The following is an 11383-nucleotide window of genomic DNA, read 5'->3' as shown; positions in this document are numbered from 1 at the left end:
TAATCACTAATTAATAAAGTGTTTGGTCACAACTTTCATTTGTGTGTGTGTGTGTACGTGTGTGTGTGTTCCTGTGTGTGCTAGTGTGCCGGCATGTGTGTGGCAGGCCTTACCTTCCCCTGCGTGGTGGCACACAGTAGCCCTGTGTTCCTATTCGAGAGGGCACAGTCAAAGCCTTTTCTGTGCAGAATCAAAGCTGCCTCGTCCGACGGCCCACCCCCTTCCTCCTGTAGGACCAGTGAGAAACGCTTTAGTCCCCATAAAGACCCCTCCTGTTTCCCCCCCCTCCCCCCCCTTCAGCCTCAACACTGGGGCAATTATAGAGACCACCCTTTCACAGGTCAGCTGCATTTCCATAGCCATGTTCGAGGAGCTGCTTCTGCAACAGACCTGGGTTCAAATACTGTTCTACATCATTTCAAACACTTTATCTGTGCTTTATTGAGCTGGTCTGGATGAATGGACCAATAGAATAGTCGCAATACCGTAAACTCCACCCCACCTATCTGGAATAACAGGCAAGAAAGATCGAAAGATTTTAAATAGTATTTGAACCCAGGTTTGGACTGCAGTCAATTTCATCCCCCTTTCAGAACCGTTTTATTTTACATCCACAGTTCCTGGCTGAGTATATGGAGATGCCACAGGTGCATACTAAGTGTGTTAGTAGTAGCGGCAGCGGTGTCATCATGTGAGTATTCGTATAAATTAGTACAAAGCCCTCGTCGAAAACACATTCAACGATTCTGCCCGTCTCCTCTTTTGATTTGTTCTCAGAGTCAAATTGGATGTCCGAGCGTGCCTTTACAATCGATGATTGAGCAAATTGGTCGGCAGATCCCGGGAACAATTAGCTCGATCTTTGACATGATAGACGGCGGTATCATCAGAGTTGATGGGCCATGCAGCAACAAAGAGGAGATCATAGAAGACTTACAACATACAGATGTAGTGTATTTACAGAGATGATATAAGGAAATGAATGGAGAGCCCCCTTGGAGGAGTGCTGAATGTGTGTTTTGTCCTAACAAGCAATTAAGCCAGTATTCCATACAGCCAGGGTAATCAATACAGTCAGGGATGAGCTTAATCATATTAAAGACAATGACTATGAGAACACAGCGGTGCAGTCATCACTTTAGAAAACTCGGTAACTCTTTGTAAGGAGTTGCTCCTATGTAGTACCACTGTAATTACTGTAGCAACAACATTGTATTAACATGTTACATAGTAATTCATTGTTTGAATACAGTAGCAAATGACGTGAGCGTTTCTCTTTTGGGGAATAAGGAACGGTTCATTTGAAAAATGTCTCGAACGCCATGAATATGCAAGTACAACGCAACGATTAAATCACTAGGTAACAACCTGTTAATGCAAGGTAAATGAAAACATTACTACACAGGTAAAAGAGCAACAGAATGTAAGGCTTGTTGCGGCCTTATGCTCCACAGAGAGAAAAGAAAGTATTATGTAGCAATACGAACATCTTTACCTTGGACTGGATGGTGCGTAGGTTGACCAAGTGGACGTCACAGGGCAGTGATGAGGCCAGAGGGCTTAAGGGGGACAGAGACAGGGACTCTGCCTCCGTGCTCACAGCCATGGGGATCAGAGGGTGGTTCAGGTACAGCGACGACACGTGACTCAGCAGAGACGGGTAGCTGAGGGTAGAGGGTTTCTCCCCCTGGAAATATCAAAACAGGGACGGGTTAGGGCAATACTCAGGTGCAAAAGTAACTAGGAAAAGAGAGGATTGATCATAACGTACTATATGACAATGTTTGAACCCTAATCGTCTTAATCAAGTCTCCATTGTCAGTGAACTTCAGTAAACCTACAATAGAACTACAAACTACAGTAACTATGAAAATGACAAAATTGCTTCAAATTCCTGGTATTAGTACCCCATCGGTCTTGGCCCTCTTCTCCAGTAGCAGGCGGAAGGAGCTGGCAGTAACTTTGTTGTCCAGGACGCCCTGGCCCATCCCGCGGTTATCATCCTGGTTCAGCCGACGGTCCATGATCACCTCCAATTGGCCTGGAGGGGAAAAGGTCAAAGTTGATCTATTTCAATATCACGTTGCCTTCTGTTCACATAACAGAAATGTATATATACATTTATAGCTTGGCAAGAAACAGCACGATAGAAACTGCACTCATTTTAAATCAAGTCATATCTCTCCTTTTCACATCCTGGTGCCAAAATAGCAGATGCCACTATGCACTGTACAGATGGTAATCTTAGAACCGAGCAGGGATGTCATCTTTCCTGGACACTTAAAGTACTGATGCCCTCCTTCCAATAGACAACAGAAAACAAATCCCCCGGCCTGCACTCACCACTCTTGAGGCTGGCGGAGCCCAGGGACTGTGCAGTCAGCAGGGTCAGTCTGGTCCCGGGGTCCTGAAGGTAGGCCATACTGGTCATGGGGTAAAAGTTTGCCTGGAGGGGAAGTTTGGCCATGGTTTTTCTAGGCTGGATCTGTGAGAAAATCACATCAAAGATGGTGGATAAATGAAGATGTCCCACTCGTGCGCTGGCAAGTGTCTTCACTGACATTTTCAACCTCTCCCTGACCCAGTCGGTAATACCTACATGTTTCAAGCAGACGACCCTGTGCCCAAGAATGCCAAGGTAACCTGTCTAAATGACAATCGCCCCGTAGCACAATGCTTTGAAAGGCTGGTCATGGCCCTCATCAGCACCATCATCCCAGACACCCTGGACCCACTCCGAATCACATAACGCCCCAACAAATCCACAGATTACGCAATCTTTATTGAGCTCCACACTGCCCTTTCCCACCTGGCCAAAAGGAACAGTTATGTGAGAATGCTGTTCATTGAAGACAGCTCAGCGTTCAATACCATCGTGCCCTCCAAGCTCATCACTAAGCTCACAACCCTGGGACTGAACACCTTCCTCTGCAACTGGATCCTAGACTTCCTAACGGGCCGCCCCCAGGTGGTGAGGGTAGGCCACAACACATCCGCCACGCTGACCCTCAAGACGGGAGCCCCCAGGGGTGCATGCTTAGTCCCCTCCTGTACTCCCTGTTCACCCATGACTGCGCGGCCGCGCACGACAATGAGACAGCCTATAAGGAGGATGTCAGTATGTCAGTGACCTGGCAGTGTGGTGCCAGGACAATAACTTTTCCCTCAACGTCAGCAAGACAAAGGAGCTGATCGTGGACTACAGGAAACAGAGGGCTGAGCATCCACTGGGCTATAGTGGAGCAGGTCCAGACCGTCAAATTCCTCGGTGTCAACATCACTAAAGAATTAACATGGTCCTCACACACTAACACAGTCGTGAAGAAAGCACGACAATGCCTTTTCCCCCTCAAAAGGCTGAAAAGATTTGGATGGGCCCTCAGATCTGGAAAAAGTAGTACAGCTGCACCATTGAAAGCATCTTGACTGGCTGCATTATCGCTTGGTATGTCAACTGCTTGGCATTCGACCGCAAGGCGCCACAGAAGGTAGTGCGTACAGCCCAGCATATCACTGAGCCGAGCTCCCTGCCATTCAGGACCTCTATACCAGGCGGTGTCAGAGGAAGGCCCAAAAAATTGTCAAAGACTCCAGCCACCCAAGTCATTGACTGTTCTCTCTGCTACTTGCACTAAATCTTTTGACTCATCACATACGCTGTTGCTACTGTTTAGTATCTATCCTGTTGCCTAGTCACTTTAACCCTACCTATATGTACATATTTACCTCTATTAATTTGTACACCTGCACATCGATACGGGTACCCTGTGTATATAGCCAAGTTACCGTTACTCATTGTGTATTTATTGTGTTATCATTTTTTTCAGATTATTAGATTAGATTATTCTTCTCTCTGCATTGTTGGGAAGGTCCCGTAAGTAAGCATTTCACTGTTAGTCTTCACCTGTTGTTTACGAAGAATGTGACAAATAAAATTTGATTTGATGACTTTTACCATTGAAAAGAAAAATGTCACAGTTCCGGTCTGCTTAAGGGGTGGCTCTCGCATAGGCACCATTGCGATAGCAGCTGGGTCTGGTCTGCTTAGTTAATTGATTAACCAGATAAAAGGAGCGAGTGAGCTGTCTCACTTCCTCTTCCGTCTCTGGTCACATATCAAGGTGATGTTGAGGAACCATGTGACCTGACTAGGAAAACCTCAAGGCCCTAGTTAGGGCTAGGCCCCTTTTTTCTCAATTTCCGCCTGAATGACGTGCCCAAGTAAACTGCCTGTTGCTCAGGCCAGGATATGCATATAATTAGTACCATTGGAAAGAAAACACTTTGAAGTTTGAAGAAATGTTAAAATAATGTAGGAGAATATAACACAATAGATATGGTAGTTTTTTCTAAAGAAAAACCAACCAGAATTTTTTTTTCCAGAGAGACCATCCTCTTAGAAAAGCAAGTAAAAGGTCATATTGAAAATTAGCTCCCTGAATGCAATTCCTATGGCTTCCACGGGGTGTCAGTAGTCTATGTTCAATGTTTCAGGCTTGTAACTTCAAAAACGAATAAGAAATATCAGTTTTAGTACAGGGGCACAGTCTTGAAAAATCGTGTTTGCGCGCCCCATGAAGACAGTACCCCACTGCTAAAATCGGTTTCCTATTGGACATACTTCTTTCCGTAAGAAATATTATAGTTACATTTTAGGGTATCTGAGGAGTGAATAGAAATGTATTTTGACTTGTTGAAACAAAGTTTAGGGGTAGATTTCCTCTGCATGTTGAACGAGTGGATTACTCAAATCGATGGCGCCAACTAAACTTACTTTTTGGGATATAAAGAAGGATTTTATCTAACAAAACGACACTACATGTTATAGCTGAAACCCTTTGGAAGAGAAATCAGAGGAAGATGTTCAAAAAGTAAGTGAATATTTAATCGTTATTTGTGAATGTATGAAACCTGTACCAGTGGAAAAATATTTTGATGTGGGGCGCCATCCTCAAACAATCGCATGGCATGTTTTCGCTGTAATAGCTACTGTAAATCGGACAGAATTTAAGCTTTCAGCCGATATAAGACACTTATATGTACCTAAATGTTTAATATCCATAATTGTTATGATTATTTATTTGAATTGCGCACCCTCCAGTTTCACAGGAAGTTGCGGGATGCCTATCCCTAAGAAGTTTTAAAGGCTTCAACAAGGACCCAGAGTTTATCCTAAAAGGGAAAAACTCAGGGCCCCACACATACTGAATCACCAGTGAGCAAGTGTGTTGAGTGGGATCTTAAGCCGTCTTTGTTTTGACTACAATGGGTACGGGAAGCTGTTCAGCTGGGTTGTTTATTGTTTGTTTGCGTGAAGCGTTTTATGTCGGGGGGAAAAATATTTAATCTCTGATGGCAGTAAATCCCTCTTAATCACTGAAAGTAAGGTCCGACTGCCAAAAACACGCAAATTGAGATTTTGAGGGGAAACACTGCCTCTCACTAGAATTATGGCACAGTGTTTAAAAGGCAAGGGCGCTCAAACACTGATCTGTCGAAAGATTCTCCCCTGAACAAAATGTAATCGTTTAAATCTGCATTTCAGCTTTCGTTTTCAATTCAAAACTTTGTCATGATAAAATGGAAGACGTCCATGAAGTAATTTCTACGAATTTGGACAGCTAATATACCCCCATTCAGCCAGTTTGTATGTACATTTGATGTCAAGCTAATGCTACTAGCCATTTGTATCATAGTTAATTGCTCATGTCGTAACTGTTGACAGGCTCAATGTCCATGCACAGTCTCGCATAGAAATCTCCAGTTCAGAAGCAAGAAAAGCAGTATTTGCTCTGGTATATATGGCTCTGTTATATTGTGGAGTGCTTTCTCGCAACTGGAGAGCTAGGGACTGGGCTGTAATTGTGCATTCCTACTTGAAATTCAAATGAAAATGTTCCCCCGTGTATACCTTGTGTAAGGTTGCTCTTTGTCCGTGTTTTCTTCACTCTATGCATGTGTCTGTGTTATCTTAAATATCAGTGGTTACTGTAGGGCTACATTTCCTTTCAAAGTGGCTTTTTTCATTAAGTAAGCCCTCGAAGAGCTGTGACCGTTTTACCTGTACACTTATTCTTCAGTGTGTACAAAATAAAATTCTCATTCACTCATTGAAAGATCTGGGGGCAGTGCCTGAGTAGGGAGGGGAGGGGTGAGAGAGAGAGAGCCAGGTCATACAGTAACAGTACCTGGAATCCGTTGAGGTCTGTGAAGAATCGATCCTTGCTGTCCACATCGGATGTTAACCTCATTGTAATTTCACGGTTGAACTCCCCCCTTATATCTACCGAGTTACAGATCTCCACCGCCTGGCCCTCCACACCTAGAGAGAGAGAGAGAGAACACTAACACAATCACAGAGCATATTCACAGCACATATTTATAAGCTTCCTTCCTCTTTTGGCTTGATTTCGAGATATTAATTATACTTCTAGTGAGTCTCCGAATACACTTTTTGGGAATACATACAGTACCAGTCAAAATTTTGGACACACCTACTCATTCAAGGGTTTTTCTTTATTTGTACTACTTATTACATTGTAGAATGATGGTGAAAACATCAAAACTATGAAATAACACATATGGAATCATGTAATATCCAAAAAAAGTGTTAAACAAATCAAAATATATTTTATTTTTGAGATTCTTCCAAGGAGTCACACTTTCCTTTAGGACAGCTTTGCACACTCTTGGCATTCTCTCAACCAGCTTCATGAGGTAGTCACCTGGAATTGCATTTCAATTAACAGGTGTGCCTTGTTAAAAGTTAATTTGTGGAATTTCTTTCTTTCTTAATGAGTTTGAGCCAATCAGTTGTGTTGTGACCAAGGTAGGGGTGGTATACAGAAGATAACCCGATTTGGTAAAAGACCAAGTCCATAATTTTGTCAAGAACAGCTCAAATAAGCAAGAGAAATGACAGTCCATCATTACTTTAAGACATGAAAGTCAGTCAATGCGGGAAAAAAAGGTTTCTTCAAGCGCAGTCGCAAAAACCATCAAGCGCTATGGTGAAACTGGCTCTCATGAGGACTGCCACAGGAAAGGAAGACCCAGAGTTACCTCTGCTGCAGAGGGCTCCCGAGTGGCGCAGCGGTTTAAGGCACTGCATCTTAGTAATAGAGGCGTCACTACAGACCCTGGTTCGATTCCAGGCTGTACCACAACCGGCCATGACTGGGAGTCCCATAGGGCGGCACACAGTGTCGTCCGGGTTAGGGTTTGACCGGGGTAGGCCATCATTGTAAATACGAATTTGTTCTTAACTGACTTGCCTAGTTAAATATGAATATTAAAAAGAGGATAAGTTCATTAGAGTTACCAGCCTCAGAAATTGCAGCCCAAATAAATGCTTCACAGAGTTCAAGTAACAGACACATCTCAAAATAGACTGTTCAGAGGAGACTGCGTGAATCAGGCCTTCATGGTTGAATTGCTGCAAAGAAACCACTACTAAAGGACACAAATAATAAGAAGAGACTTGCTTGGATCAAGAAACACAAATCAAATGAAATAAAATGTATTTGTCACATACATATGGTTAGCAGATGTTAATGCGAGTGTAGCGAAATGCTTGTGCTTCTTGTTCCGACCATGCAGTAATATCTAACAAGTAATCTAACCTAACAATTTCACAACAACTACCTTATACACACAAGTGTAAAGGAATGAATAAGAATATGTGCATAAAAATATATGAATGAGCGATGACCGAAAAGCATAGGCAAGATGCAGTAGATGGTATAGAGTACAGTATATACATATGAGATGAGTAATGTAGGGTATGTAAACATTATATAAAGTGGCATTGGTTAAAGTGGCTAGTGATACATTTATTACATCAATTTTTCATTATTAAAGTGGCTAGAGATGAGTCAGTATGTTGGCAGCAGCCACTCAATGTTAGTGGTGGCTGTTTAACAGTCTGATGGCCTTGAGATAGAAGCTGTTTTTTTCAGTCTCTCGGTCCCCGCTTTGATGCACCTGTACTGACCTTGCCTTCTGGATGATAGCGGGGTGAACAGGCAGTGGCTCGGGTGGTTGTTGTCCTTGATTATCTTTATGGCCTTCCTGTGACATCGGGTGGTGTAGGTGTCCTGGAGGGCAGGTAGTTTGCCCCCGGTGATGCGTTGTGCAGACCTCACTACCCTCTGGAGAGCCTTACGGTTGTGGGTCGGAGCAGTTGCCGTACCAGGCGGTGATACAGCCCAACAGGATGCTCTCAATTGTGCATCTGTAAAAGTTTGTGAGTGTTTTTGGTGACAAGCCGAATTTCTTCAGCCTCCTGAGGTTGAAGAGGCGCTGCTGCGCCTTCTTCACCACGCTGTCTGTGTTGGTGGACCATTTCAGTTTGTCCGTGATATGTACCCCGAGGAACTTAAAACTTTCCACAAGCAATGGACATTAGAACGGTGGAAATTTAAGATTTTAGGTTCCAACCGTCTTATCTTTGTGAGACGAAGAGTAGGTGAATGGATGATCTCCGCATGTGTGGTTCCCACCGTGAAGCATGGAGGAGGTGTGATGGTGTGGGAGTGCTTTGCTGGTAACACTGTCAGTGATTTATTTACAATTCAAGGCACACTTAACCAGCATGGCTACCACAGCATTCTGCAGCGATATTCATGGCTGTGTATCTAAAGACACTGAAGCAGCAAACTTTGTGAAAATTAATATTTGTGTCATTCTCAAAACTTTTGGCCACGACTGTACATGATTCCATATGTGTTATTTCATAGTTTTGATGTCTTCACTATTATTCTACAATGTAGAAAATAGTTGTTTTTTTTTTTACAAAAAAAACTTGAATGAGTAGGTGTGTCCAAACTTTTGATTGGAACTGTACATTTTTTGGGAATACATCTTACATTGTTTGATATCATTTTACATACCTAACCTAATTAATCCACTGAGAGGAGAAATAAAAAAAACAGTTGAACAAATTTGCCCCAGTTCTTCAGATGAAAAAATAAATAAACATACCCCCAGAAATAATGCAAAACATGAATAAATATATCTAAGAAGAAAAAATCCACAGTTACAGTACATAGACTTTGGGTGAATGCAAAAGCAGTAAAAGTAAATTGGGTCTCAACATTGAGCCGTTAAATATCGTAAATACACTAATAGAGGACCAATGTCACAGTGAAGAATTCCAAATGGGTCAATTACAACTATAGTGATACGTCTCGCAACATGTATACTGTATCTCTATATACTGTACCCTCAGGTCAAAATATGCAATGAAACCATTCTTCAGTAAGAAATCTGCATGCTGGGTCCAATTAAGGCCTGTTTGGCTGTGTGATGACATGCAGCCCTTCAGGGGCTCCTTCTCCTGGGTAGCATGACTGCAGCTTCCTTTTTATCGACAAGCACGCAACAGAACAACACAGATTTTCTCTACGAAAGCGAGCCATTCAAAAGGTTTTGCACTCTCTCTCCTTCTCTCTTGACTATCCTAGTAGGCTCACTGAGGGAGTCTTCGTGGGGCTCGTCTTGTTACGGGATTTTTGTGTTTAATGACTAAAATATGTATACATTTGACTTAGAATTATAACTCATAAATGTTGAATGTTATGTGTTCCTTGTTTAGAAAGAATGGGTTTATCTTCAGACAGGCTAGAATGATGTCTCTACCCAGGGAGGGGAAAGACCTTGGGTTGGTTGTAGATAGTTTAACAGGTGGCAGACAGTAATGAGAACTCGAACTGTATTGCCATTGTATCCGAGAGGAGGTTGGACATTAAAACCTATGACATCATCTTTATTATATAACCTGATGTAAATTGTACTATGATTCAGTACTCTCGAGAATAAACGCTATTGATTGATTGATTTTAAGACTGGTATCTGTCCATTTTATGCTGATAATTATCTTACAAATTCTTATTTATGGGCAGAGTGTTTTAATTGAATTGGTTAATAAACAGGAATCAAAATTCCTTTAACACATCTACAGACAGGGTTTTGGATCTTCTCCCATTTCAAAGACAAACATTACATTTCAGAGTGTTTTTGATGTTTCAACTTTCTGTTCTTCTGATTTTGATACAAAATACAAAGGTCTCATGCATGTTTGTACAACTGCTTTCAGTTGATGTCACTGATCAAGGTCTAACACTGTATGGGGTCAATTGTAGATTGGCCACACATGCGCACACACACACACACACATTCCATCACTACCTTGAACATGATAGAGGCGTAGAGTGTGCGTCACATGGTCGAAGGTAGTGGTGATCTCAGAGAACACAGATCCCTTGGTAACCCGTATCACTGGAGGCCGAGCGGGAGAGTACATCTGGAGGAGCACAGAAAATCAACGGGGATCAAATCACTCATAACACCATCTCCCATCCATCCTCTGCCAATAATACCCCCTACAGAGAGTGTGCCGGCAAGGGAGCACAAATAAGGGAGAAAAGAGAGGGAAACTGTGGTAACAGAACGACTCTCTGATTCAGAGTGGTTGAGTTAAATGCAGAAGACACATTTCGGTTGAATGCATTCCGTGGTGCAGCTGACTTGGTATCTCCTTTCCCTTTACTGTAAGAGCTGAAAGCACTCTCTTCTTTACAAGGTTTCAGTGCAGCTGTAATGCTACACGTTGACAAAGGAGAATCAATCACGTTGAATAAAGTTGCCGAGTTACCTTGGCTTCCCCGTCGGGCAGGAACAAGTAGGCTCCGCTTTTATCTCGGTTGCTGGTTGTGCCGTACCACGCAAACTCCACCTTGATCTGGTGTTCTGAGCCGTCCTCTTTCAGCTTCAATCTCTGAGGACGTCAGTCAGAAGGTCGGATTCAACACTTGCATCATCACCATTACATTGGCAGCTTGACATGAATAAAGACAGCTGACGGATATACCGTCGTAATACTACACAGACTGTATCCTGTGTTGTTGAGGTGGTTTTGTGAACAATGTGGTGAGCTTGTGTGACGACTAATCTCGCCTGAGACCTGAAGACTTGTTTTGTTTCCGAGAACTCAAGCCTATGCTTTAGCTCAGAGGAAGAATGTAGTCCTCTGTCACACAGACGACCCTGGTTTGATACCATGTCAGTACCATTAACAGTCTAGAAGTGTGATACATTCCTTGCGACCTTTCAGTGCAGGTCACAGTCACTAAATACTTCATGACTCTGGTTCAGTGCTAATATTAGAATAGGCTTGAATTATTGTCGCGCCGGTCACCACGACTATAGTCTGGGATTGATTGAAGCTCAATGTAAATTCAAATCTCTCTAGCATCCTATCTAAGCCAATATGACACCAATGTCTAAGAAAATTCTAAACCAATTTGATTGGAGGTACAACACACTCCCCGCCTCTCGTCATGATCCGTCCGGCTGTTACCGAGAACCACTATACCGGATTTCT

At 42.8% G+C, this 11383-nt stretch overlaps 1 protein-coding gene across 2 annotated transcripts in view; it reads right to left on the bottom strand.

The window, feature by feature from the left end:
- The window catches only part of LOC120025911 (alpha-mannosidase 2-like), a 68878-nt gene that overhangs the window by 3047 nt on the left and 54448 nt on the right, over nt 1–11383 (bottom strand). For both annotated transcript variants that reach the window (XM_038970629.1, XM_038970630.1), the window contains exons 15-21: nt 10655–10777; nt 10189–10303; nt 6189–6322; nt 2344–2485; nt 1908–2041; nt 1496–1687; nt 114–227 (exon numbers count right to left, since the gene is read on the bottom strand). In XM_038970629.1, coding sequence (XP_038826557.1) covers nt 114–227; nt 1496–1687; nt 1908–2041; nt 2344–2485; nt 6189–6322; nt 10189–10303; nt 10655–10777 — 954 coding nt within the window. The remainder of the gene's footprint in view (nt 1–113; nt 228–1495; nt 1688–1907; nt 2042–2343; nt 2486–6188; nt 6323–10188; nt 10304–10654; nt 10778–11383) is intronic.

This window comes from Salvelinus namaycush, chromosome 31 (assembly GCF_016432855.1).
Source record: "Salvelinus namaycush isolate Seneca chromosome 31, SaNama_1.0, whole genome shotgun sequence".
In the NCBI taxonomy this organism is placed as follows: Eukaryota; Metazoa; Chordata; class Actinopteri; order Salmoniformes; family Salmonidae; genus Salvelinus; species Salvelinus namaycush.
Note: the sequence above shows the minus strand (reverse complement) of the source record. Positions and strands in the feature narration are given on the sequence as shown.